The sequence below is a fragment of the Paramisgurnus dabryanus genome, chromosome 23, assembly GCF_030506205.2.
Source record: "Paramisgurnus dabryanus chromosome 23, PD_genome_1.1, whole genome shotgun sequence".
In the NCBI taxonomy this organism is placed as follows: Eukaryota; Metazoa; Chordata; class Actinopteri; order Cypriniformes; family Cobitidae; genus Paramisgurnus; species Paramisgurnus dabryanus.
Genome location: NC_133359.1, coordinates 22,107,251 through 22,133,393, shown reverse-complemented (window position 1 = coordinate 22,133,393; position 26,143 = coordinate 22,107,251). Strand labels below are relative to the sequence as shown.

The 26,143-nt window shown below is 37.1% G+C and overlaps 2 protein-coding genes across 3 annotated transcripts; one reads left to right on the top strand and one right to left on the bottom strand.

The window, feature by feature from the left end:
* Positions 1–356: 356 nt before the first annotated feature.
* appl2 (adaptor protein, phosphotyrosine interaction, PH domain and leucine zipper containing 2) lies at positions 357–19,526 on the bottom strand. The gene is made up of 21 exons (XM_065291419.1): positions 19,393–19,526; positions 17,928–18,026; positions 14,586–14,645; positions 14,377–14,448; positions 12,919–13,006; positions 10,753–10,794; positions 10,610–10,668; positions 10,275–10,421; positions 9,532–9,614; positions 9,302–9,454; positions 9,021–9,209; positions 8,557–8,599; positions 8,415–8,471; positions 4,652–4,746; positions 4,146–4,295; positions 3,870–3,925; positions 3,585–3,759; positions 3,464–3,500; positions 3,077–3,229; positions 2,789–2,836; positions 357–1,080 (listed from the first exon to the last, which is right to left on the bottom strand). Exons 1-21 carry the CDS (start codon positions 19,447–19,449, stop codon positions 949–951), a joined length of 1,995 nt encoding a protein of 664 aa, XP_065147491.1. The 5' UTR covers positions 19,450–19,526; the 3' UTR covers positions 357–948.
* Positions 19,527–20,133: 607 nt separating this feature from the next.
* On the top strand, positions 20,134–25,862 carry LOC135781755 (overexpressed in colon carcinoma 1 protein). Of its 2 annotated transcripts, none has more exons than XM_065292327.2 (4): positions 20,134–20,354; positions 25,002–25,026; positions 25,296–25,331; positions 25,443–25,862. In XM_065292327.2, exons 1-4 carry the CDS (start codon positions 20,168–20,170, stop codon positions 25,561–25,563), a joined length of 369 nt encoding a protein of 122 aa, XP_065148399.1. In that variant the 5' UTR covers positions 20,134–20,167; the 3' UTR covers positions 25,564–25,862. The 2 variants fall into 2 exon arrangements, with proteins under 2 accessions (XP_065148399.1, XP_065148400.1); XM_065292328.2 differs by having other exon boundaries at positions 20,137–20,344.
* The last annotated feature ends 281 nt before the right edge of the window (positions 25,863–26,143 follow it).

Below are 26,143 nucleotides of genomic sequence, written 5' to 3'. Positions count from 1 at the left end.
AAATATTTTTATTTCTATATAATATAAATTATATAAATGTTTATACAGTAAATAAATGCTAATATTTCTTAAATATACACATGAATGTGTGTGTATTTATATATACATAATAATTATACACATTACACACACATATGTTATGTAAACACAAACTTTTATTTTAGATGTGATTAATCACGATTAATCTTTTGACAGCCCTACTTCATATGTAACAGAAATAAAGAAAGCACTGAATATTTATATTTTCTTTCATACGACCAAAAGATTTAACTATCATAGCTGAAACTGTGATATTGACAAACTAACTGTGAAGAGAAACACCAAATAATTATATTTTTTTTAAAGCTGCAATCTGTAACTTTTTGGGGTAAAAACAAACAAAAATCACATAATTGAGCAGGCGTTTAAAAGCAAGCATCTCCTTATCTTACTTGATTTCACACTGGTAAGCTTATTATAATATTTTTTTCATTTAACCTGTCAGTTGACTTGTACTCGCATAAGAAAAAAACCTCTCAATCAACCTGCAATTTTATGTTTCAACCAGAGATGTGGAAATAGAGGCAAAAGTTACAGATTGCCGATTTAAATGAACAGTTAACCGGAAAATGTATGATCTCTCGTTCTAAACACACAATTTTCTTCCACTAAACACAAAACGAATAAAATGGAAGCATCTTGAACAGTAGGCCATATCATTCATGCGCTATATTCTTATTTTTCTTATTTGCTAGCTTTGCATTCTCTGACGTAACTCGCTTAGGGAGAATTAACCCTTTACCGTGTAAACATCTGATTAATTTAAACCAGCATTCATCGTATCTAAACTAGACGAGTGCTGGAGAATAAGTGCCGTTTAATTTCTTCATGTAGTGTGTTTGGAGATCGGCTGAATACAGACAGGACAGAAGAAACAGCCGTGTGAGATGCGTGCGTGTTTATATGAGATCAGGCCTCTGACTCCAGGTCATCCTGCCAGAGTCCATCTGTAGTGTCTCTCGTCTCATTGTCCAACAGCAAAAACTTCCCATCGTTCGTCAGAGGCATCGACTTCATCAGCTGGGCCAATGCTTCAGGGTCCTGCAGAAAAACACAGACAAAACTGCTTAAACAAAGTAGACATGGAATTTAAATTTATCTAGTTGATTTTCTTAACTCTTTCCACGCCATTGACGACTGCTTTCCGCAATACCACTATTATCTTCGAAACTCTTTGGGGCTGTTTACACTTGGTTTTAAGATGTGTTTTCATCAATCGGATCACAAGTGGACGAGAGAGACACATTACGTTTACATCTGGTATTTAAATCCGTCTCTTTTGTCCACTTTCGACCGCATCTGTCCTGAATACTGTGAGGGGACGGTCCGTGAGACGGTGGGCGAGTCTCTCTGCTGTCATACAAACGCGAGCGGGAGTAATTATGAGTTTATATGGACGCAAACTAATATTATGTCGGAGTCCACTGCTTGTTTAGCAAGTATAAATGCTGCACAGTGTTTTGTACGTTTATTTGTTGGAGCTTTCTCTGAATTTTCAGGTCAATTGATGAAATAGGATCGCGCAACTTTCACGCTTTCAAAACGAAACTACGGAGAACACCCGCAGTAGTTTTATCAATGAAAGGCTAAAAATAGCGCTGTTCACGCCAGAAGTCAAAAAAAGACGTAAAATTAGTGTTTAATACCTCAGATTAGATAAATTGGCGGAGAGAAGGCGGTCGCGTGTGGCTGTTCGAACACATTCAACCACATTGCGTTCCGCAACTCCAAAGCGATCCGATCGAAAGTGGTTTCGACTACCTCTGAATGTGGTTGAAAGTGGTCGAAAGTGGATGCATTCAAAACGTTTTGAACACCGTTTACACCTGGCATTAACGTCGTCCACTTGTGATACGATCGACGAAAACGCATGTTAATGCCAAGTGTAAACAGCCTCTTTGGTTATTTTTTAGCGCGATGCTAATGGTCTAATCAGATTCAATGGATTATGCTAAGCTATGCTAAAAGTGGAACCGCCAGACCTGGAGATCAGCTGAATGAAATCCAAAATCAAATGTTTAAGGATTAGGGGAGCTGGAAAATTAGCATATTTTCATAAAACATAAGATGAAGAAATTTACTTTTATGCCTCCAAACAGTCTTTGTTCAATATCTTAACCAAAACACCTCAAAGATTTTCACAAACTCACAGGAGATCATCTTCTGACAGTAAGAGAAAAGACCAAAAGCACAGATTGCTCTGTAGAAATATGTAAAATAGCCGTGTTACAATTAACCCCACGTTAGTTTGTGCCCCACTTACCCCTACTTTTTAAAGGCGGGGTGCACGATCTCTGAAAGCCAATGTCAAAATAAGTGCCGGCTGCAGACGTGTCTAAAGGGTTTATGATAAAAGAGACGCTTGTGTTTGCCAAATACTTGCATAATCTCATGTGTAATCAGAATTTTCTGTTAAGTGAATGTCATGTGTGAACGTGAGCGTCTCTTTTATCATAAACGATTTTATGATAATTAAACGCGTATGCAGCAGGCACTTATTTTGACAAAACATGTGATGCACATGGTTTACATGACGCAACAAACACATATTTTAAAAACGCAAGCAACACACACGACACTCCGAACACTTATTTTGAATTTGCGCCCCTCGGATGAGCAGTCACGAGCCGGCACTGCCTCAGTGTTTAGAGAGCCGTGTAATAAGGATAAATAACCCCAACTATATACAAGTTTATACAAGTGAATTATTCAGACCCTTGATCACATTATTTTATAGCTATGATTTTACCTTCTTTGCCTCTGTGATCTCCTTTCCCAAGTTGATTGTGTAGCAGATCTGTGAAGAAACAGCACAAACTGCACGTGTTAAAGGGATAGTTCACTGAAAAACGAAAATTCTGTCATCATTTATTCCCCCTTTAAGATATTTTAAAGAATGTTTGTAACCAAGCAGATCTGGGGCACAATTGACTTCCATAGTAGGAAAAAAGTGTACCATGGAAGTGAATGGTGCCCCAAATCTGTTTGGTTATGAAGGTAAGATATCAGCATTAGGGTTTATGGTTTGCAGACAGACCTTCTCTCCTTCAGTGTTGCTCTCAAACACAAAGACGCTGAATGAAGGATCTCCATCAGATCCATTACTCCAGTCTGTCCCTTCCAACACGAAACCCATTAGTCTGCTGTTCTCCTGATGGGCTGCAAACTGTGAGATGTCCTTCAGCTGAAACTGAAAGAGAGACTCAGTCGTTGCTAAAGAGCGACTTACACTACACTACACTTACATTTATTCATTAAAAAGATGCATTTATTCAAAGTGACTAACAAGACATATATTATTATTTACTTAATAGTAAATGTTGAATTAACAGGTGCTGTGCAAGTATTGTTAGGTCATGTTAACAAATAAAGCTGTATTGAAAAGTGTATCTTATATTTATTTAATGATCAATAAATGACTTACACAGATTTTGGTGACTTGAGTCTGTGGATCGATCAATCTGATAAGAGAAACAAACAAACATTTGAAACATTTTGCACACAATATTTTAAAGACCGCAGAGAAAAAATCCAGACTGACGCACCTGATGCAGTTACTGGTCACCATCATATGAGACTCTGTCGTTTTGAAAATGTTGTGGATCGCTCGAGCGGCGAGAACCTGCCTCATGGCTTCATAAATCACTTCCTGTGTGTGACCAGCACGGACGGCCATGGACCCTAAGAACCTCACAGCAAACACCTGCTGAAGGAGCGAATCTGGGACACAGATATAGCAAACATCTCATGAGATGGTAATACCGTCGTATTTTGATATATGCATGAAACCAGTTAAGAACGAGTCACAAGCATTAAAAACTTTATCTCACCGTGTGTGTCTGATCCGCTGTCATCTTCCTCCGTTTCACCGAAGGGGTTTGTGCGTCTGTCATATTCACACCGGAACATAATTAATATCAACACCACATTACAACTAAATGAACAGTAAAGCCATCGTAAAATCATAAAACAGATCATAAAATAATCTATAGCTATATAACACAGTGTCCAATAAACACTCTGCATATTTTTTGTTAGACTGTAAGATGCATTCAATTATCAAAATGTTATAGCTACTGTCCTAAGCAGTCTGTTTGACCTCTGACCTCGCTCCAGCTCGGTTCTGATCCAAGAACTCGGAGACGGGCAACACAATGTCAAACTGGATCGGGGTTCCCGGGGCGATCAAATCTTCAGGCTCGTAAACTGCAGGGGCCTTCTGAGACACCACGGGAGCCACGGCACCAGGTTTAGCTCTAAAAAGGAGAGAAAACCAAAACGCTAGACGTCAGCACGTACGCGCAGCTCACGTATGCATTGTGAAACCAGACTTAGAAGCTGTGTGTCTAAAAATGCTAAATGTAGGATCTATGTGCATATATATCTATAGTCTGAGCTGTGCAATTGAGTGGAGGCGGGAAGTAATTTGCATATTCATAAATCCGTGTATACTAAATGAGGCCAGGGTGTAGAGTTACATTCAAGCTGTTTTAAAACATGAAGAAATTTCTGTCACAAGAGTTTTATGATGGCTAAAGATGCGCTTTGCGATTATTTCAGAATGAACTGATCGAAGTGTGTTGTTCTCAGATATGAAATGTTAGTACCGTACCGATCAGGGTTTGGAGAACCTTCAGCTCTCTTTTCAAAGCTGGTGATGGGGGTCACTGCCTGAAGTGCTGTCTGATGCATTCTGATGGCCACAGCCTGTAAAACACAACACAAACAGGCTGATCTGAGATCTGCAGACATCAGAATTAAATTAAACTGAACATCTGTTAGAAAAATTGATTAATGATTAGAGTAAGGAATTAATGTATAGACGGAGGGATGTACTGATAAATGGAGGGATGAAAAAATGGATGCACTGATGTAAGGATGGATGGAAATAGGGGAAATAGACAGACTAGTGGACAAATTATAGGAGCAATAGATAAATAGAGACATAGATAGATGGATCATAAATAGAGAAATGGACCGATAGATACAGAAAATAATGGATGATAGATGGATGGATGGATGGATAGATTGATGAATATGGGGAATAGATAAATACATAAAAGGATGGACAGATCAAGAAACAAATAGATGGATGGAGGTATAGAGATACAGAAACAAACTGATAGATAAAAAATAATGGATGGATAGATGGAGCGATAGATGGAGAGATGGATATAGGGGATGGACAGATAGATAGACAGACAGACAGGTGAAGGAATAGAAGGATGAAGAAACTAATAGGATGAAGAGATGGATGGATGGATGGATGGATGGATGAATGGATGAATAGATTAAAGGATGGATAGATGGAGAAACAAATAGATAGATGAAGGTATAGCAAGACAGAGAAACAGATCGATAGATACAGAAAATGATGGATAGATGGAGAGATGGATGGATGGATAAATATGGGCATACATAGATAGACAGACAAAGGAATAAAAGAATGAATGAACTAATAGGATGTAGATAGATAGATAGATAGATAGATAGATAGATAGATAGATAGATAGACAGACAGACAGACAGACAGACAGACAGACAGACAGACAGATAGATGAAGGAATAGAAGGATGAAGAAACTATTAGGGTGAAGATAGATAGACAAATAGATGGATGGATGGATGGTTGAATGGATGGATGGAGAAACAGATAGATAGATAGATAGATAGATAGATAGATAGATAGATAGATAGATAGATAGATAGATAGATAGATAGATAGATAGATAGATAGATAGATAGATAGAGGTATCGAAGGATGAAGAAACTAATAGAATGAAGACCGATAGACAAATAGATGGATGGATGGTTGAATGGATGGATGGAGAAACAAATAGATAGATAGACAGACAGACAGACAGATAGATGAAGGAATAGAAGGATGAAGAAACTATTAGGGTGAAGATAGATAGACAAATAGATGGATGGATGGAGAAACTAATAGGATGAAGATGAAGAGATAGATGAATGAATAGATTAAAGGATGGATAGATGGAGAAACAAATAGATAGATGAAGGAATAGCAAGACAGAGAAACAGATCAATAGATACAGAAAATGATGGAGAGATGGATGGATAAATATGGGCATACATAGATAGACAGACAAAGGAATAAAAGAATGAGTGAACTAATAGGATGTAGATAGATAGATCAGGGTACCCCCAGGATTGTCAAACCTAAATTCAAGGCTTTTTAAGACCTTTTTAATACCACTTCAAATGAAATTTAATACCTACATCGCACCCATTCGGGTAGAATAAATCATTTTAAATAATGTAATATACCTCAAATAATTTCTATTTACAAGTGTTTGAACATTCATGCCAACATGCCTCTGAAAGGCTGAGTCCAAGGCCCAAACGGCCTAACACTTATCTTTACCCAACAATCAAAACCAACAATCAAATAGATTTAATAATTTAAATGTACATTTATTGTCAATTTGAAAATCCCTAAATCAGGGATGGGCAACTGGAGGGCCAGGGGCTACATGCGGCCCTCCTCTTTATCTTGTGCAGCCCGCCACGTTTTAATATGACCATTATGTCGGATAAGGTAATTTATGTTAAAACAATAGCCTTGTTTGATCCATGAAATAAGCTGCAAACTAAACAATAACACCAATTTTAAGATATTATTTTTTTTACTGTTTAATATAGTTAAATATGTAACAACATCTAATAACACTCATCAGTAATGCTCTGAACCAGAACAATACTGACAAACAAAATTAACCATATTATGGCAAATGAAGGAAAAACCCCTCAAACACAATAACAAATTAAAATGTAATGCTATTTTGACCCTAAAAAGACAAGAGATCTGTTAACTGCACCAAACAAAAAAACTGGACACAAGCTCATGGATATATTTCTGTTAATCTTTATACAGAACCCTACTAAAGTTTTCTAATGCTAACTTAGTGTGACAATGTAAATATGTAACCTATATTATGTATTGCAAGTTGATATTATCTAATTAAACCGTAAACAAAATATATAATAGCTTTCAAATTTGCGTTATTTTTGCAGCTTATTATTACATGGATCACACAAGACTATTGTTTAACATATAAATTACCTTCTCCGACATAATGATCATATTAAAATGTGTCTTTTCTACCTAGATTTACTAGAGACGGATTGTGGAACAGAAGATTGTGTGTGTCACTGATTAAATCAAACAACCGATCACAGGTGCGAGGACACCCGTCATTGTCCCGCCCCACAGTCCCTAAGTCAACTTGATCGAGCAAGTGCGTGTTGTGCAGCTGCGAGCGCATAGTTAAAGTCGAACGAGCGCTCATCCCAGCCTTTACTTTATCATCCCAGCCTTTTTACTTAACTTTTTACTTTGCTCGCGTGACTGCATTTGTGCGCTTTGAACAGAGGCGCGCTCTCGGGAGGACGTTTTTCTGCGCGCGAATAGTGTTCTGTGAACACGCAAGAATGCTTTCCCGCGCGTGGATAGTGTTCTGCGCGCTCGCTAAGATGCTTTTCCAAACATGGATAGTGTTCTGCGCTCGTATCTGTCGCTCGCGCATGGTTTTTGTGCATACGCGTTTTGTGTCTGAATTAACAGCATATAAATCTATTGATCATTTGAAAAATTAAGACCTCCGTGAAAAATTCAAGACTTTGAGGTGAAATTCAATACCTTTTAAGGCCTTAATATGGGAAAATGAAATTCAATACTTTTTCAAGACTTTTAAGACTCCGCGGGTACCCTGATAGATAGATAGATGGATAGATGGATAGATGGATAGATGGATAGATGGATAGATAGATAGATAGATAGATAGATAGATAGATAGATAGATAGATAGATAGATAGATAGATAGATAGATAGATAGATAGATAGATGAAGGTATTGAAGGATGAAGAAACTAATAGAATGAAGACAGATAGATAAATAGATGGATGGATGGTTGAATGGATGGATGGAGAAACAAATAGATAGATGAAGGTATAGAGGCAGAAAAACAGATCGATAGATACAGAAAATGATGGATAGATGGAGTGATAGATGGATAAATATGGGAATGCATAGATAGATAGACGATAGAAATAAATAGATGGATGGATGGTTGAATGGATGGATGGAGAAACAAATAGATAGATGAACAGAAAGAGCTAGACAGACAGACAGACAGAGCTGGGCGGACGGACAGATGGACAGATAGAAGGATGAACAGATGGAGAAACAAATAGATAGATGAAGGTTTAGCAAGACAAAGAAACAGATCGATAGATATAGAAAATGATGGATAGATGGAGTGATGGATGGATGAATAAACTAATAGGATGAAGACAGACAGACAGGCAGGCAGGCAGATCGATAGATAGGGATGATTTTATTCCTGTACACATACCTCAGGATTGTCAGTCAGATATATTTGTCTTGAAATGTTGTTAAGGGTACAAATCCACTATGAGCCAAAAAATAAGGAGAGATGTAAAAAAAGACTTCACATGTTTATTCTCTACCACATTTCACTGAAGTGTCTTTAATACCTCTTCATACTCCTTTTTGCTCTCAGCTTGAAGAATCAGAGACCTGAAGACAAACAATAATGATTACAACAAACAAAAACCTCACATAGATAACTAATAAGAGATTATTTCCTTCTTTATGCCTCTCTCACAAACATGACATCAGTGTTAAGTCATTCACCAGTCTGGGTGTTTCCCTGGGGATCGAACCCAACCTTTGCATTGCTAAAACATTGCAGACAGCAAGATCTACTGCTGATATCATGAATAAATTATCAGCTATAATCACATCAAAACAACTTACAATGAAAGCAAAGCAGACAACTCAGATGAGCTGAAGGATCTTGCTCAAGTGTCACAAACAAAACACCTTAAAGATTTCGATTTCATGCAAGCTACTTTCACAGAAGCGCTCACTAACAGCTAACTTTTAAACATGACTTGTGTGTAATATGCATTAAATATGACATAATATGTCTCCGTACGTTTTGCCATTGGGTGAGGTGATCTGAAAGCAGTAGTGCCGGTCTTCACACTCCACAGCCATGACGGAGCTGTTGTCCAAATCCAAAACCATCCCACCTGCGATGGCTCCTCGCGGCTGACACATCAGATTACCGCCCTGCGTGAAGAAAAACAACCGATCCCACGCTGTGGTCACCAGGCCTGTTTTACTGCAGGACAGATAGAGAGAGAGAGATCAATATTTTAAGCTATAAATATTATTTGTGAATTTAAGTATTTGTGATTCTGATAAGCAACGTACTTCCTGATGTTGAGGTAACCGGCTTTCTGGATAAGGGCTCGGTTCACGGGGGCTTGACTATAATCCGGCGTGTAAACATTGTCATCCGCGGAGAGGAGCTCTCTCTGAGATGAACGCATGACCTCTGCATCTATATCTAACTGAGACTCAATACTGAACAACACAGAGACAGAGAGAGTCAGGAACATTTATGTTTTATTAAAAATTATACACTGGGGAATCTTCTTTACCTTTCATTCATGCTGGAAACTGAGGTAAGAAAACTGTCCATCTTCTTAGAAACCAGCTCTAGACCTTTCTTAAAGAAATTTATCTGAGGAAAATCAATCATAATGCGTTTAAATATCAATCGATGTCTAGAAAATAAAACTAAATAAATATTTCATTTAACTTTTTGAGGAGACTGAGTGCCGAAGTCATTAGATTTGAATTAGACATTAAGATTTCATTTAGGTTTAAGAGATCCTGCAGGTTCTAAAGCTTATAATTTTATTCTGTTTTTTTAATACTGCATACAAACTTAATGGATTTTCTGGTTGTATTGTAATAAAGAGACTGAGAAATAGTTATATATGGTCATTATACCTTTGCTGGTAACAAAGAAAAATTCTGCACACCGAAGAGCTCCCATTTACATGATTTTTTAAGTGGTGCCGTGACCCGGATTCAAACCTGGGTTGCTGCGGCCGTGATCTTATAGTGGTTAGTACTCTGCGTTGTGTCAACAGCAACCCCGGTTCGAAGCCGAGTCACGGTGTGCAGATTTTTTCTATGTTACTTGTACTATATATTCGATCCTGCACCCGTACTTGACATGGATTTGCGTGAATAAACTGTTTTTCTTGTATTATACCATTGCTAAAACAACAAATCTAATGGCAGCCTAAGACTTTTGCACAAAAACAACTTTAAACTTGGCTCAATCAACAGTCATCCTTGTATTGTGTGATGCAGAGATAGGTGGATGTCTGACCTGAGCATTTGTGTATCCTAGCATGGGTTCGAGCATGGCCACTTTTTTCCTATACTGCAGTGCGTTCAGAGCACAATAATACTGCAGAGCTGCTTGATGCTGTTTTCTGCGGGAATATGCCACATCTCTCACCACCTCTGCTTTCAACTACACACACACACACACACACACACACACACACACACACACACACACACACACACACACACACACACACACACACACACACACACACACACACACACACACACACACACACACAAACACACACAGTTCATTACTGGACTTTGAATGATGTGTTTAATTCAATAAACTGATGTCAGATTAATATTTACCTTTTCGTTTTCTCTCTTTTTAGGTAAACGACTGTATTTCACCATGGCAGCTTCATGCTCTGAAGAGACAGATATGGGTTGAATTATTAAAAAAAACATTACAACATTATTGGATTGATAAAGTGATTTTTTTTATTTCATACCATCAGTGGCAATGCCGAATATCTCCTTTAGTGTGCTGATCTCTAAAAAAAAATCATAGAACAGATCACAGGTCAGTTTACAGGTGAGATCACAGATCAGTTGACGTGTCAGCTTATAGATCAAACAATAGATCGCAACACAGATCCAATGACAAATCAGATCACAAATTCAATAACAAGTAAGATACTAGGTCAGTTAACAGGTCAGATCATAGATCAAATTACATGTCGAATCACAGATCAGTTTACAGGTAAGATTATAGACTGAATAACAGGTTGGATCACAGGTCAGATCACACAACAGATGACATATCTGTTCACAGGTCAGATCATAAATGTAATCACCTGTCAGATCACAGATTATATCACAGGTCAGATTACATGTCAGATCATAAATGTAATAACATGTCAAATCACAGATCATATCACAGATCAGATAACAGGTCAGATCAGTCAACAGGTCAGATCACATGTCAGATCATAAATGTAATACATGTCAAATCACAGATCGCAGATCACATCACAGTTCACATCACAGATCATCTCACATGTCAGATCACATGTCAGATCATAAATGCAAAAACATGTCAAATCACAGATCATATCACAGATCAGTCAACAGGTCAGATCACATGTCAGATCATAAATGTAAAAACATGTCAGATCACAGGTCAGACAACAGGTCAGATCACAGGTCAGACAACAGGTCAGATCACAGGTCAGACAACAGGTCAGATCACAGGTCAGACAACAGGTCAGATCAGAGGTCAGACAACAGGTCAGACAACAAGTCAGATAGATCACATGTAAAATCATAAATTTAATAATTGACATAACTGTTCACAGGTCAGATCATAAATGTAATAACATGTCAAACCACAGATCACATCACAATTCAAATCACAGATCATATCACATGTCAGATCACAGATCAGATGACATATCCGCTTACAGATCAGATGACATATCCGCTTACAGATCAGATGACATATCCTCTCACAGGTCAGATCACATGTCAGATCATAAATGTAATAACATGTCAAATCACAGATCATATCACAGGTCAGATCACAGATCAAATCACAGATCAGACAACAGGTCAGATCACATTTCAGATCACAGGTCAGATCACAGATCAGATCATAAATGTAATACATGTCAAATGACAGATCACATAACAGTTCAGATCATATCACATGTCAGATCATAGATCCGATGACATATCCTCTCACAGGTCAGATCACAGATCAGACAACAGGTCAGATCACAGATCAGATTACATATCCTCTCACAGGTCAGATCAGACAACAGGTCAGATCAAAGATCAGACAACAGGTCAGATCACATGTCAGATCATAAATGTAATAACATGTCAAATCAAAGATCATATAACAGGTGACAGATCATATCACGTTAGATCACAGATAAAATCACAGATCAGACAACAGGTCTGATCACAAATCAAATAACAGGTCAGATCACAGATCAGATCATAAATGTAATACATGTCAAATCACAGATCACATAACAGTTCAGATCACAGATCATATCACATGTCAGATCATAGATCCGATGACATATCCTCTCACAGATCAGATAACAGGTCAGATCACAGATCAGACAACAGGTCAGCTCACAGATCAGATGACATATCCCCTCACAGGTCAGATCACAGATCAGACAACAGGTCAGATCAAAGATAAGACAACAAGTCAGATCACAGATCAGACAACAGGTCAGATCACAGATCAGACAACAGGTCAGATCACAGATCAGACAACAGGTCAGATCAAAGATCAGACAACAGGTCAGATCACAGATCAGACAACAGGTCAGATTACAGATCAGACAACAGGTCAGATCACAGATCAGACAACAGGTCAGATCAAAGATCAGACAACAGGTCAGATCAAAGATCAGACAACAATTAGATCACAGATCAGACAACAGGTCAGATCATAAATGTAATACCATGCCAAATCACAGGTCAGATCACAGATCAGATAACAGGTCAGATCACAGATCAGATCATAGATGTAATCACAGGTCTTTTTTAAATCTCTTTTACACCAAACATCCTAATCATCTTAAACTGCGGTCAGATAATCAGATACTTTAAAGTTGAAACTGTACAAGATGACGTCTGTATAACAATTTTTGTTTTACCTGTAAGGTCCTTCTCTCTGAATTGCACCATGGGAAACACCATCTTTTCCGCAATCTGAGTGGCGAGTTCAGCATGCAGAGAGTTCAACTAGAAAATAAAAGAGAAAGAATTTCAAACTGAAGTAAAGTTATGTTTCCTGACAGGTATGATTATAAACAACATGAGAACATGTCACAATGTTTTAAATAGTCACTGCATATCAATTATTGCTTTTCAAACAGTGTACGGACATTTTATAAACTGAACTTACTTTCTACAGTAAGGGTATACCAGGGGTTCTCAAAGTTTACATTCAAATGTCCAAATCTGAATTCTCATAATTTTCATAGGTCCGGAAAAACTTTATGTAAATAATTTGTTTATAAAACAAATCAACACAACAGTTTGGGAAAAACATAAGTGTATTTTGCATCTAAAGTAAAAAATTTTTGAATATGCCAAAAGTAACCAGGTGCAAAATACAGAGCAACCTAATTAGAGAAATGGCATGGTTTGTTCTCCATCAGATGCGTAACCCATGACAAAAAAAGGGTAGTTGGTAGGCAGAGACACTGACCAAAATTAGGGGTGCACCTATAAATTGGCTGATGATTCTTGCTATGCTTCTCAATGAATTACGGTGAAATGCCGCTACATCCATAAGCCAGGGGGCGCTCTCGTGCAGAAACTCAATATGCGCTGCAGACGATGAACCAGACACACGCAGCTCTAGGAAATGTCTTAAGGATATATTTATATTTATATTGCTGTTCTTCAAACCTTTTCGGGTATTTTCATGATAATAAAGAATATGTATAAAGATTATGTTTGACGAGTGTTGCTTTTTCAAATGCATGTTTTAAACGACTCAAACCATCAGTGATTTCAAATCGATAAGGACTTACTGATCAAAAGCCGTAGTACATGAAGTAGCTGTGCATAATATCTGGGTGTGATGGCTACAGCGTCACACAGGACATTTTTAAATAACTCGTTTGATTTTCGGACCAGGAATACTCTTAAATCTAAAAAGAAAAAAAAAACTAAACGAATGGTTTACAAGTTTAATATGCATTTGTAAAGTAGCAAATGCACACATTTAATCAATCACATAGAAATTAATGCACTTGTAATATGAAGTGGACGCAGGTCCGGATCAAGTTCCCGTCTTGTCCGGATCCGGACCGGAGTCCGGACTTTGAGAACCCCTGGGGTATACGAAGCAGCTAGCCAATAAATGATCAAGTAAGCGCTAAAGTCATTCTGACAAAATGCTGCTTGTCACGTGATCCTCCCGAAGGTCATAAGATCAGGTGATCATGAAAGGACCGACCCCCAACACCTGCCACTAAAGCACTCTTTCCAACCAAGATACCCTGCTTAACACACATTCATACACTAAAACATGTACACACAAATACACACACATACACACACACACACACATAGACACACACACCTGAGTTGGTCTTTCTCACCTCTTCTACGCTTCTGGCAAACTGCTGCAGGGTGTTAATGACCTCTTCATCTCCTTTTGAAAGAGCAAAGTCCTGCAGAAGCACAAACCATCACAACGGTTTCATCAACACCAAACTGCACATTTGATTTACATTCACAAACAGAGGACATCAGAGGTCTCGATCATTAAATTACTGCTGATGGGAGAGTTTTACTTCCTTAAGTTTACCTGTTTCTCATATTCCAAGAGCTGCTTAGAAAGCTGTTCTGTTGCCAAGGCCATTTCATTCTGCCAACACACACACACACAGGAAATTAATTTGGTCAGCGATTTTATCATCTTTTTCCAGAAGTAACATCTAAGAGTAAAGATGCAAGCACACCGCCAGTGACTAGCAAAGACAGAGCGATCTCGTTTATTTCAATGGAAGCTTGCCGACTTCCGGCGACTGACCAGTGGCGATAGGAAGTGGGCGTGTCCAGTGACGAGACAAAATTGAGAAAAGTTTAACATGCAAATTATGACTTTCGGGAGCGACTACCAATGGGAGTAAAGTAGTGGAAATAGCTGTCCCAATTCAAAGGTTGGATTATTTGAAATAAACGACATTTGAAAGGCGAGGACTCTGTCTTTGAAGGACGCAGCATCCGAAGTTGACACAGCAAACTAAAATGAGACGTCTAGCAAACGAAGGATTCATAGTTGCGTCACCAGCTGTTTCCTCCCACTGCGCCTGTTCGCTCTTATTGGTGGTTGCTTTCAAAAGTCGCTCATCATTTGCATAAAGTAAAGTCGCAATTAAATTAAAAACTGTCATTTGTTTTGAAATATTGGTGATATTTTTTACAAATGACCTATCTGTGAGTTTCTTTAATAAAAAAAATCATGTGCCCCCATAATCTTAAATCAAAAATGCTAATCTTATTCCTTCGAAACGATCATTCTTTACTCCCGGTCATATGGTATGGCAAGTGGGGGGGTCCGAAAAAAATGCAGCAATTAGAAAATAGCAACATGACCCAACTTCAAACAATCCAATCAGTTCTCGATGGACAACTTCAAGTTCAGCCCTAGCTTTTTTCACTCAGATAAATGTCCCCTGGTGAAAATAAATTTATTTTATTTTATTGTATTGCAAGTATATATAATTTTGCAATAGTACATTACAAATATACTTAGAAAATAATGTACAATCTTTTAATAAATAAAGAATATGCTAACAATTAAACTTTTAACATACTTAAATAATTATAATTTAGTATATTTTCTAAAAGTATACTTAAAAAATATATACTCTAAGTTAAAATTATGTGCATATTTCTAAAATACATTATTTAGTATCCTTTAGAATCACTACATTTTAAGTAAATTTTGAAGGTATATGTGCTGTACAAATGTATATTATCTTTATGGAGAATTAATGCAAACTTAAAATTATGAGAGAGCAGTATGTTCAGTTACATTTTATATTATAGATGTATACATAATGTACTTTTTACACAAATGAAACACGCTCTAAATTTACTTATCAAGCCTGCATTTAGCACAAACACAGACATGTGCTTAAATTGTTTTAAGTACGCTTGAAGTTTTTCCACTTTAGCACACAAAATCACACTAAATACACTTAAAGTGGTATTTTATTACAATTAAATTACAACTAAAATATATTAAGTAAAACATTAGTTGTTCCAAAATAGCACTTAAGTTTACTGGTCATTCGTGTGACCCGCAAGTATACTGAAGTATATCAAAATTGAATATATTTAGTATACTATTTTTTCACCAGGGTCACCATGGGGAAAATAAAACAATCATTACTTCCGTTTAATGGCGACTTTCAACTTTTCTTAACTTTGTCATGGTGCTGGACACCCCATCCGGTCGCCAATGGTCACTGTCGCCAAGCTTTTATTGAAATGAAAGAGATCATGTCACTCTGCTAGTACTAGTCGCTACTAGTCTAAAACAGCGGGTTATTAAAATAAATACAAAAAAAATATTTTAATTTAGAAAATATGAAGAAAAAAAATATTAATACAAAACCTAATTTATAAAGCTAAAACAGTGAGCTTATTTTAGCAAAATACACACTTTTATTTAACAAAGGTTTGAAATATTTATTTTAAAATATTCAACCATTCCATTCGGCTTTTGCAATGAATCTCAGGATAGCCGAAACTGTAAAGGATCCATTAGGATGGCCTTATTAGTCTTTAGTCGCGCTGCTGTGATGAAATTGGTCTTGAAATGCAGCCTTTGGAAGATGCAGCCTTCAAATTGGGACACAACTATGTACTGTCCACTAGCTGACAACTAGCAATCGACCCATTTGAACGTAATGCCAAAGTTTCCATTGATACGCAAATTTATGATCAATAAATGATTACAAAATATTAAACTTAATGTTTTGCTTTTAAAGACACATATAAACTAACTTTGGATTACATAAATAATGGAAGTATGTGCTTGTTGGAGCTTCACAATGCTGACTCCCATATAAGAAGATAACATGGCTACATTTTTATATAAAATAGTTTGTTTTGAACTGAAGAAGTTTAATTTCATACTATTTTTTATTATACAAAAATTGACTATTGTTTATAGAGCGGAGGTTTTATTTACGGTATGATGACACCTATAACATATTATAGTTACTTTAATAGACTGCCTAAATAAATAATGCATTTAACCTCTTTGGGGTGGTTTCCCAGACACGGCTTAAGCCTACTGTATTGTCTGAAATGAAAACAGCTTGCACTGACATTGCACTTAAAATACATCAGTGACACTGTTTTGTCTCAAGATAAACAGTAGTAATGTTTTTTGTAAAGTATGCTTGTAAAATCAACTTAAAGGGACACTCCACATTTTTAAAAATAAGCTTATTTTGCAGCTCCCCTAGAGTTAAACATTTGATTTTTACCATTTTGGAATCCATTCAGCTGATCTCCGGGTCTGGCGGTACCACTTTTAGCATAGCTTAGCATAATTCATTGAATCTGATTAGACCATTAGCATCACCCTCAAAAATGACCAAAGGGTTTCGATATTTTTCCTATTTAAAACTTGACTCTTCTGTGGTTACATCGTGTACGAAGAACGACAGATAATAAAAGTTGTTTTTTGATAGATATGGCTATGAACTATACTCTCATTCTGGCGTAATAATCAAGGACTTTGCTGCCGTAACATGGCGCAATGATATTATGCAGCACCCGAAAATAGTCCCCTTGGTAACTTGGCAGGGGATTATTTTCGGGCATTGCGTAATACTGGAAAATAAGTGTCCCATTAAATGTCCTGCTATAACTAAGGCCCAATCATGGCTTAATCGAAACCCTGTTCAGGAAACCGTCCCAATAAGTGAGACAGAAAATGATCTTTTATGATGTTATTGACTTGTGCACACCAGAGTTACATCAGCAGAAAATCTGTGTCAGAGTTGAGAAATATACATTGCTGACAAATGACTAAACAACGTCATGTTTTCTTCAGAAAATGATTTTGCACTGATTTCTGGTTGCCGTCTAAGTGAAGTACATTGTGCATGCGCTGTCATGTGTATACCTGAGCTCCAAACACTCTTTGCATAGACTGGAGCAGCTGGTTTGTGTAGTTTGTGAGCGTCCCAGCATCCTCTTCAAACACACTGAGCAGGGAGCGCGTCTGAGACGGCAAACACAAACACACTTATGATGATTCAGTATGTACTTATATTCCACACATACTTCTACTGCACACTGCTAAATGAACCCAATAAACAATCTCTGGTGTGTCAAACATGTTGGGTGTATCTACAGGTGTGTCCTGTCAGAGATCACGTTCGACTCATGGGTGTGTTTCTAACAATATCTGCAGGGCGGACACCTTCTGTCGGCTCATATTCATAATCTCTTACACTAAGCATTATGGGATATGACACAAATAAACTTGTGATAATGTAAACCATTAGTTAAACAGAAACATCACAAGAATATGGGAGAGAGGTCATATGGTACATATTAATGCAATGGTTCTCAAACGGAGGGGTGGGGCAATTTTATGAATGTTTTTATAAAATACATTAATTTATCATAAATTCAGTGGCAGTGCTCGTCGAAAAAATTTGCATAAACATTTTGCAAAAACTGCATACCTTGGTCCAAACATAAATTGCTCATCAGATAAAATAGTTTGAAAGTTGTTGCAAGCATTGCTGGGTGTAACTATTTTAAATATTACAATAGTGAATTCAACATCAAAATGTTAAGTCTAAAATTAAAATGCATGTTTTTTATGTATCCTTCTCACTTCAAATACTTTGGTTAATAAGTTAATAAGAATAATGGTAACACTCTAGTGAAGTTTACAATTCTCATTATTAACTGGTTGGTTATTAGCATTAATATTACTGATATATATGATGTCTAAAGGACTGATGCTACTGTAATGTTTTGTATCTAAAGCTGATCTGATGTGTCTGATCTGATGTCTCTGAACTGTTGCTAGTATGATGATGATGATGTGTCTGATCTGCACCTGATCTTATCTGACAGTGATGTTGGTGATATATGTTTGCTGGTGTCTTGTTAAGCATCAGACGTGCGTAGGTCCGATTATCAAAAACATCATCTCACTTTCCCATACAGGCCTCTTTATTCGCACTACCGCAAACATCATTTAACATCGAGCATTTCAAACTTTAAACGACCTGTGTACGCGAATTTAAGGGCGCGGCATCAGATGCGCGTGTTTATTTGTTATGTTCATAAACATATGATCGACATATGAGCACGACGCGTATGGCTCGAGTCCAATAATAAACCACACATGCAATGACGCGACTCCTCAACCGATTTCTTCCTTTTTATATATTCTAACTTTTATATAAATACTAAATAATAATGCATTTTAAAGAAATGCATTGTGACCAACAACCATACGCGCGTCCCGATAACTAACGTTACATCACTACTTTCCCGATGCAAACCGTACAACAGACTGAAGCGCTGTGACAATAACCTTTAATAAGCTTTAGTGAATACATGTTTACCTGCGGACTGTCCTGCAGGGCGTCCTCGAGTAATAATTTGTGATGTACAGCCGGCATCTTTCACGGGACAGACGATAAGAACGAAATGAAAGAATGAGGACTACAGTTTCCAGCATGCAGCGTGCGCAAAGGCGAGCCGGAAAAGCGTTTGTTGCATGCTGGGAAATGTAGTCGTTTGTATTATGACGAGAAAATGCATCATGAATAAACTCAAGACAGCGTAAATAAAATCGTAAATGAATCGAAAATAAACCGTGAATCGTTTGTGAATTGGCAGAGGCTTTTATTAAAAGCGACTTATTTAATCTTGAGGATTTTTTATCAGACCGTGCATTCTTCTGATATGTGAACACATATATTTATTAAAAAAAATGTGTTGTTATTAAATATAAAATATAAATAATATATATGATATGAAAAATGATACAATATTTAGTTTTTCTCAAAACTTGCTGATTTTTATCTAACGGCGCCGCCTGCTGGACTATACTGGCTACTTTCCTACTATAATGTTATTTGGAGCAGATCTGATTATTATGAAATGGAGTCATACAACAAAAACTGTTACACAGAAAACATAATAGGAGACAGGTTTGAAATGACAAAATTGTTTTTTCCCTGCAAACTCAGCCTGTGAAACTGGAGGTAGGCCAAAGCCCCCCTCATCCATGTTTCCATGGCAACTGTCAGGGTGGAGGAGAGCAGCGAATCATGTGAGGGTCAAGCATCTCTCTCTCTCTCTCTCTCTCTCTCTCTCTCTCTCTCTCACTACAGAATGATCCAGGCTCCATTGGAAAGCATTCCAGGGAGCTCATCAGATCCAAAGCTGTCCTTCATTAATTCATCCTTCTCGTTTTTCCCCATTAAAGCATCACGCTACAGAAAGCGAGAAGCTGTGTTCATGCCAAAATGGGATGTGGAAATTCTTCAGCTACCAGCACAACAGCGGGAGGTGAGTGCTTGTAAGTGTGAATCACAGCCTTTTTATCAATGGACTATTTTTTGACTTAAGGTCCCTAAATATCTCTACTTGTATAGTATAGTAAATTAGTGCACCCTGTAATCTTCCTGAAAGAGTGAAAGGGAAGTCTTGTGCCTTGCTAGGACCTTGAATCTCCATCTCGTGTAAACCGAGCACAGCGATAGACAGATGTGTGGAGGAATGTTGTTTTAGAGGTGAAGAATCTCAGGGTGCAGCAGTGGAGATGTTTATTACAGTCTCTCCGGTACAGTTGTTGACATACTGTCACGTATGTCTAATGTGTATTCAGGTCAGATCTGTGCTGATTCACTCAATAAAGAGAGAGCATGTGTGAGCGTTTCAAATAAAAACTGAATCAGCAGCAATGAGATCAAACTGAGACTTCAGCTGTCTCCTGCTTCTCAGATGTTTCTTCTGACAAAAAAGCCTCCTCTCGTCTCCTGATTTTTTTCTCTAAAGCAAACGTTGAAGTAAAAAATCTAAACTTCTCACATCTGTCAAACCAGTAACATACATGCTGCTCTATCCTAGAGGTACATTTATTTGCTTAGATCATCTTTTTTGCTCAGAAAGCATTATAAAGGATCCACAAAGAGTCTTCTTTTAAGGTGGAAAAGGTCCTTAACCTGGTTTTATAGCTTTAGCTCGGCATCTTACACAGAAATCTTAACCAATGAAATTATTATCTAGTTGTATGTTGGTCTATAATGGATCTTTAAGAGCAAAACAAAGAGCCTTAACATGCTTAAATGAGTTTTGTCCTGTCAAAGCAAAGGCTGCAGGCGTGTGTGTGGAGAGAGAGAGAGATCATACTGTTAAAGGTTACTGTGCTTTAAAGGGTAAATAATGGGTCACTACACAAGTAAACAATTGTAACCCGAGAACTAAACTGCAGTGGTTTTGACAAAAAACTGAATAGACGACTGAAAACTGACCTCTTATGATTTTCTGTATCAGTACAATCAGAGCTGGATTGTTTCTGGATTTAAAGTGGTCATATTTGTTGTGTTTGCATCATTTTTTGCATAAAAACATAGCAGTGTAATAATAAAAGTGAAAAAAGTGCAGAAATGTTATAAACAGATTTTATTTCCTTATTTCAACTATATTGAAAACATTAAAGGGAAGTTGTTGGAGACCACTGCTTTAGACTTTAATCACTTAATATTTAACTTCACTCTAAGCTATTGAATTACTAATATTTAGTTGCATAACCAATGTTGTTGATAACTGCTGCACATCTGTATCAAATCAAGTCAATCAACTTCTGGCACCTAGAAACTGATTTTTCAGCCCAAGATCCAAAGTTTCTGTCAAATTTTAGGTTTTGCTTCAGAAACTGCATTTTTAATGTCACCCCACACATTTTCAATAGGATAAAGATGAGAGGATTGAACTGGGCACTCCATAACCTCAATTGAACCAAGATTTTGCACTCTTGCTTGTGTTTTTGGGTTGTTGTATTGTTTAGAGACATTTTAGAGGCATTTCCTCTTCTGCAAAGGGCAAAATCATCTCTTCAAGTATTCTGATGTATTCAAAATAATCCAATTTGCCTTGTATATGAAAAATAGTTCCAACACGGTAGTATGAAAAACATTCCAATACCATGATTTAAGCATTCCCATATAGCAAAAAAAAAAAAATATATATATATATATATATATAATATAGAAAAAAGGCCAAAAAATATATTTGCCGAAATATATTTTGGAATATGTTTAAAAAATATATTTTTCGCCAATATATTTTTGGCCTTTTTATTGTATATTTTAATAAGTTAAAAGTAAATATTAAAGCATAAAAATATATTTAGTCCACCATATATTTAAATCCAAGGAAATTATTCACGTAGCATTGGAAAAAAAACTTTATGTTACGAACCTGTAAGTATAACAGTTTTAAAAACGTTAAAATGAGATATATTTTCAACTTCAAAAACATATAAAATTAACTTTTTTATATTTAAAATATATTAAGGCAAATGTAATGTATTTGCTTCCCCTTAAAACAAATTTTGAAATATAGTATGTTGATATATGAAGGTTAAAACTAAATATATTTCCAAATAAATAAATTAATAAATTGAGCATAACATTCTACAAAATATAGATATACACTCACCTAAAGGATTACTTGGAACACCTGTTCAATTTCTCATTAATGCAATTTTCTAATCAACCAATCACATGGCAGGTGCTTCAATGCATTTAGGTGTGTGGTCCTGGTCAAGATAATCTCCTGAACTCCAAACTGAATGTCAGAATGGGAAAGAAAGGTGATTTAAGCAATTTTGAGTGTGGCATGGTTGTTGGTGCCAGACAGGCCGGTCTGAGTATTTCTCAATCTTCTCAGTTACTGGGATTTTCACGCACAACCATTTCTAGGTTTTACAAAGAATGGTGTGAAAAGGGAAAACCATCCAGTATGCGGCAGTCCTGTGCGAAAATGCCTTGTTGATGCTAGAGGTCAGAGGAGAATGGGCCGACCGATTCAAGCTGATAGAAGAGCAACTTTGAAACTCGTTACAACCGAGGTATGCAGCAAAGCATTTGTGAAGCCACAACACGCACAAACTTGAGGCGGATGAGCTGAAAAAGCAGAAGACCCCACCTGGTACCACTCATCTCCACTACAAATAGGTAAAAGAGACTACAATTTGCACGAGTTCACCAAAATTGGACAGTTAAAGACATGAAAAATGTTGCCTGGTCTGATGAGTATCGATTTCTGTTGAGACATTCAGATGGTAGAGTCAGAATTTGGCGTAAACTGAATGAGAACATGGATCCATCATGCCTTGTTACCACTGTGCAGGCTGGTGGGGGTGGTGTTATGTTGTGGGGGATGTTTTCTTGGCACACTTTAAGCCCCTTAGTGCCAACTGGGCATCATTTAAATGCCCCGGCCTACTTAAGTATTGTTTCTGACCATGTCCATCCCTTACCATGTACCCATCCTCTGATGGCTACTTCCAGCAGGATAATGCACCATTCCACAAAGTTTGAATTATTTCAAATTGGTTTCATGAACATGACAATGAGTTCACTGTACTAAATTGGCCCCCACAGTCACCAGATCTCAACCCAATAGAGCATCTTTGGGATGTGGTGGAACGGGAGCTTCGTGCCCTGGATGTGCATCCCACAAATCTCCATCAACTGCAAGATGCAATCCTATCAATATGGGCCAACATTTCAGCACCTTGTTGAATCAATGCCACGTAGAATTAAGGCAGTTCTGAAGGCGAAAAGGGGTCAAACACATTATTAGTATGGTGTTCCTGATAATCCTTTAGGTGAGTGTATTTTTAACCAGAGAAATTTATTTTTCTTGCTGTATGGGTTATCATGTATCACGTCTTTACAGTGTAATGTGACTTAAATTCAGTACCCGGTGGTCATCTGAGGTTCTGTCGATAACCACTAGACCTCAAAAGAAGAATTTGACTCTAATCAGGCCACAAAATGTTACACCATGTTTCTTTGGGCCAGTTAATGTGTTGATGTGATTCTGCACATCACAGGAGCTTCTTGCAAACAGCTTAGCTTTTATCTGACGTTTATCTGACTGTCACAGTACTTACAAATCATTTTAGATCATCTTTGATCTTTCTAGAGGTGACGAAAGGCTGAATCTTTGCCGTCCTGACTATTCTTCAATTTGTTTTAAAAGTAGTTGCTTGTTTTTTTTTCATGTGCTGTAGGTTTTTGTTGCCCTTTTTAAGTATTTGAGATTATTGTAACTGAGCATCCTAAACTTTGCTGCATCTCTTTATATGTTTTCCCCTCTCAAATCAAATTTTTAATCAAATTTCATTGTTCCTCGGAGCAATGATGAAACGGTCCATTTTACTTAGAAATTCAGATGTCTTTTTTTTTTTACAATGGATGAAACATTTGCTTCCCCTCTTTCTTAATAAATCATTAAAAGGTGTTTTATGTTCACAAAATTAGCTCATTTTCTAATTAAACTTTACACTGCTATTATTTTAATCACGCCACTTTCAATAAATGAGTCTATAACTCAGAATAAGTAGTGTGGATAGCATAACCAATGAGTCTTTTGTTTTTCTATTACACTACTACGTCTGTAAGTAAATAATTTCCAATGCAGAAATATTACTAATATTATACTAATAATAGTGGTTTATTAGGTTACTGATGTTGCACTGCTATTATTTTGTACAAAACTGTACATTAACATTACATTAGGACCATGTTGTACATTTACATGTATGTGTTTGGTTAGGTTACAGTGGCTTCATATAGTAACTCGCATCAAATTCAAATCTCTGCTCCTGACCTTTAAAACCACCACTGGGTCGGCACCCCCCTACATTCACTCGTTTATACAGTCTTACGTACCCTCTCGATCCCTTGCTCTGTACCGAGCGACGGCTTTTATTACAGCATCTTACAGTATATTACAAAGTATATATTTTGTAATCAGCTGTGTGTTCCCTTTTGTGCTGCTAACACAATGCTCTACCATTGAGCTATACAGGACCAAACAGTGCTTCTGGTCATATCTATCATTTTCATCTGTTCTGTTCATGATGTTGGTCCTTATTTACAACAAACAGTGCAGTAAGAAACATTGAAATCATCTCTTCTATTTCCTGCAGGTCCTGCAGAGGCTGTCAAAGATGTGTAAGTGGTTTTATCATTTTATATTTTAAGAATACCTCATTCACATTGGAGAATCACTAGCTTGTTCCAGCAAATTGTTTGTGGTGCACATAGACCCCTGAGGGCCCAAACTCATGCTAAACAATCAACAATCATTGTCCGACCCCAACCCAAAGCATGATGCAGCTCAGTTCACTAGCAAAGTCACCAGATAGCAACTGTAAATGCCAAAATATTTGACTGATGTAGCAGTGAAAGAAATGATCTGAATCTTTGCTCTCCTGATACAGGACAGAAGAACCTTCACCAGATGATGAGAAACGAAGGTACATTCATTGCATTAATGTTAAACAGCTGCTAGTATAAAACAGTATGATGAAACTGAATCAGCATAGTCAATGTTTTGTTTGTGTGCATTCAAACTGTATATTTTACAGGAACTATGGAGGTGTGTATGTTGGGCTTCCTGCTGACCTGACCACAGTAGCTGCCAGCCAATCAAAATCCTCACAAAAAGGTGAGGAAAAAATGTACACAAAATACAAAGATTGTCCTTAAAATAAAAACAAATGTCAAGGAAGTAAACTGTTGTTTACATTTATGCATTTATCCAAAGCGACTTATAGTGTTTGCCATCTATAAATTTTTTATCATTATGTGTATTCCCGGGGGGTCGACACATGACCTTTGCATTGCTAACATAATGTAGCAACAATTCAACACATTGAACACATTATACATGGTGATTAGTCTTTTCCTGTCTAAGTGTGGGGGTCGTGGCTATAGTAAAGCCAAGAGGACCCAAGGTTATACACTGAACAAAATTATAAACACTTTTTTCATGAGCTGAACTTGAAGATCTATGTACACAAAATGCTTATGTCTCTCAAATATTATTCACAAATCGGTTTAAATCTTGTGTTAGTGAGCACTTCTCCTTTGCCGAGATAATCCATCCATCCATCTCACAGGTGTGCAAAATCAAGATGCCGATTAGACAACATGATTATTGCACAGGTGTGCCTTAGGCTGACCACAAAGTGTTGCGTTCATTATTTTGTTCAGTTTACAAACACTATCTAAAGTGTGGCTACACATAATCTTGGAGACTAAGATCAATTCAGATGAACACATTTAT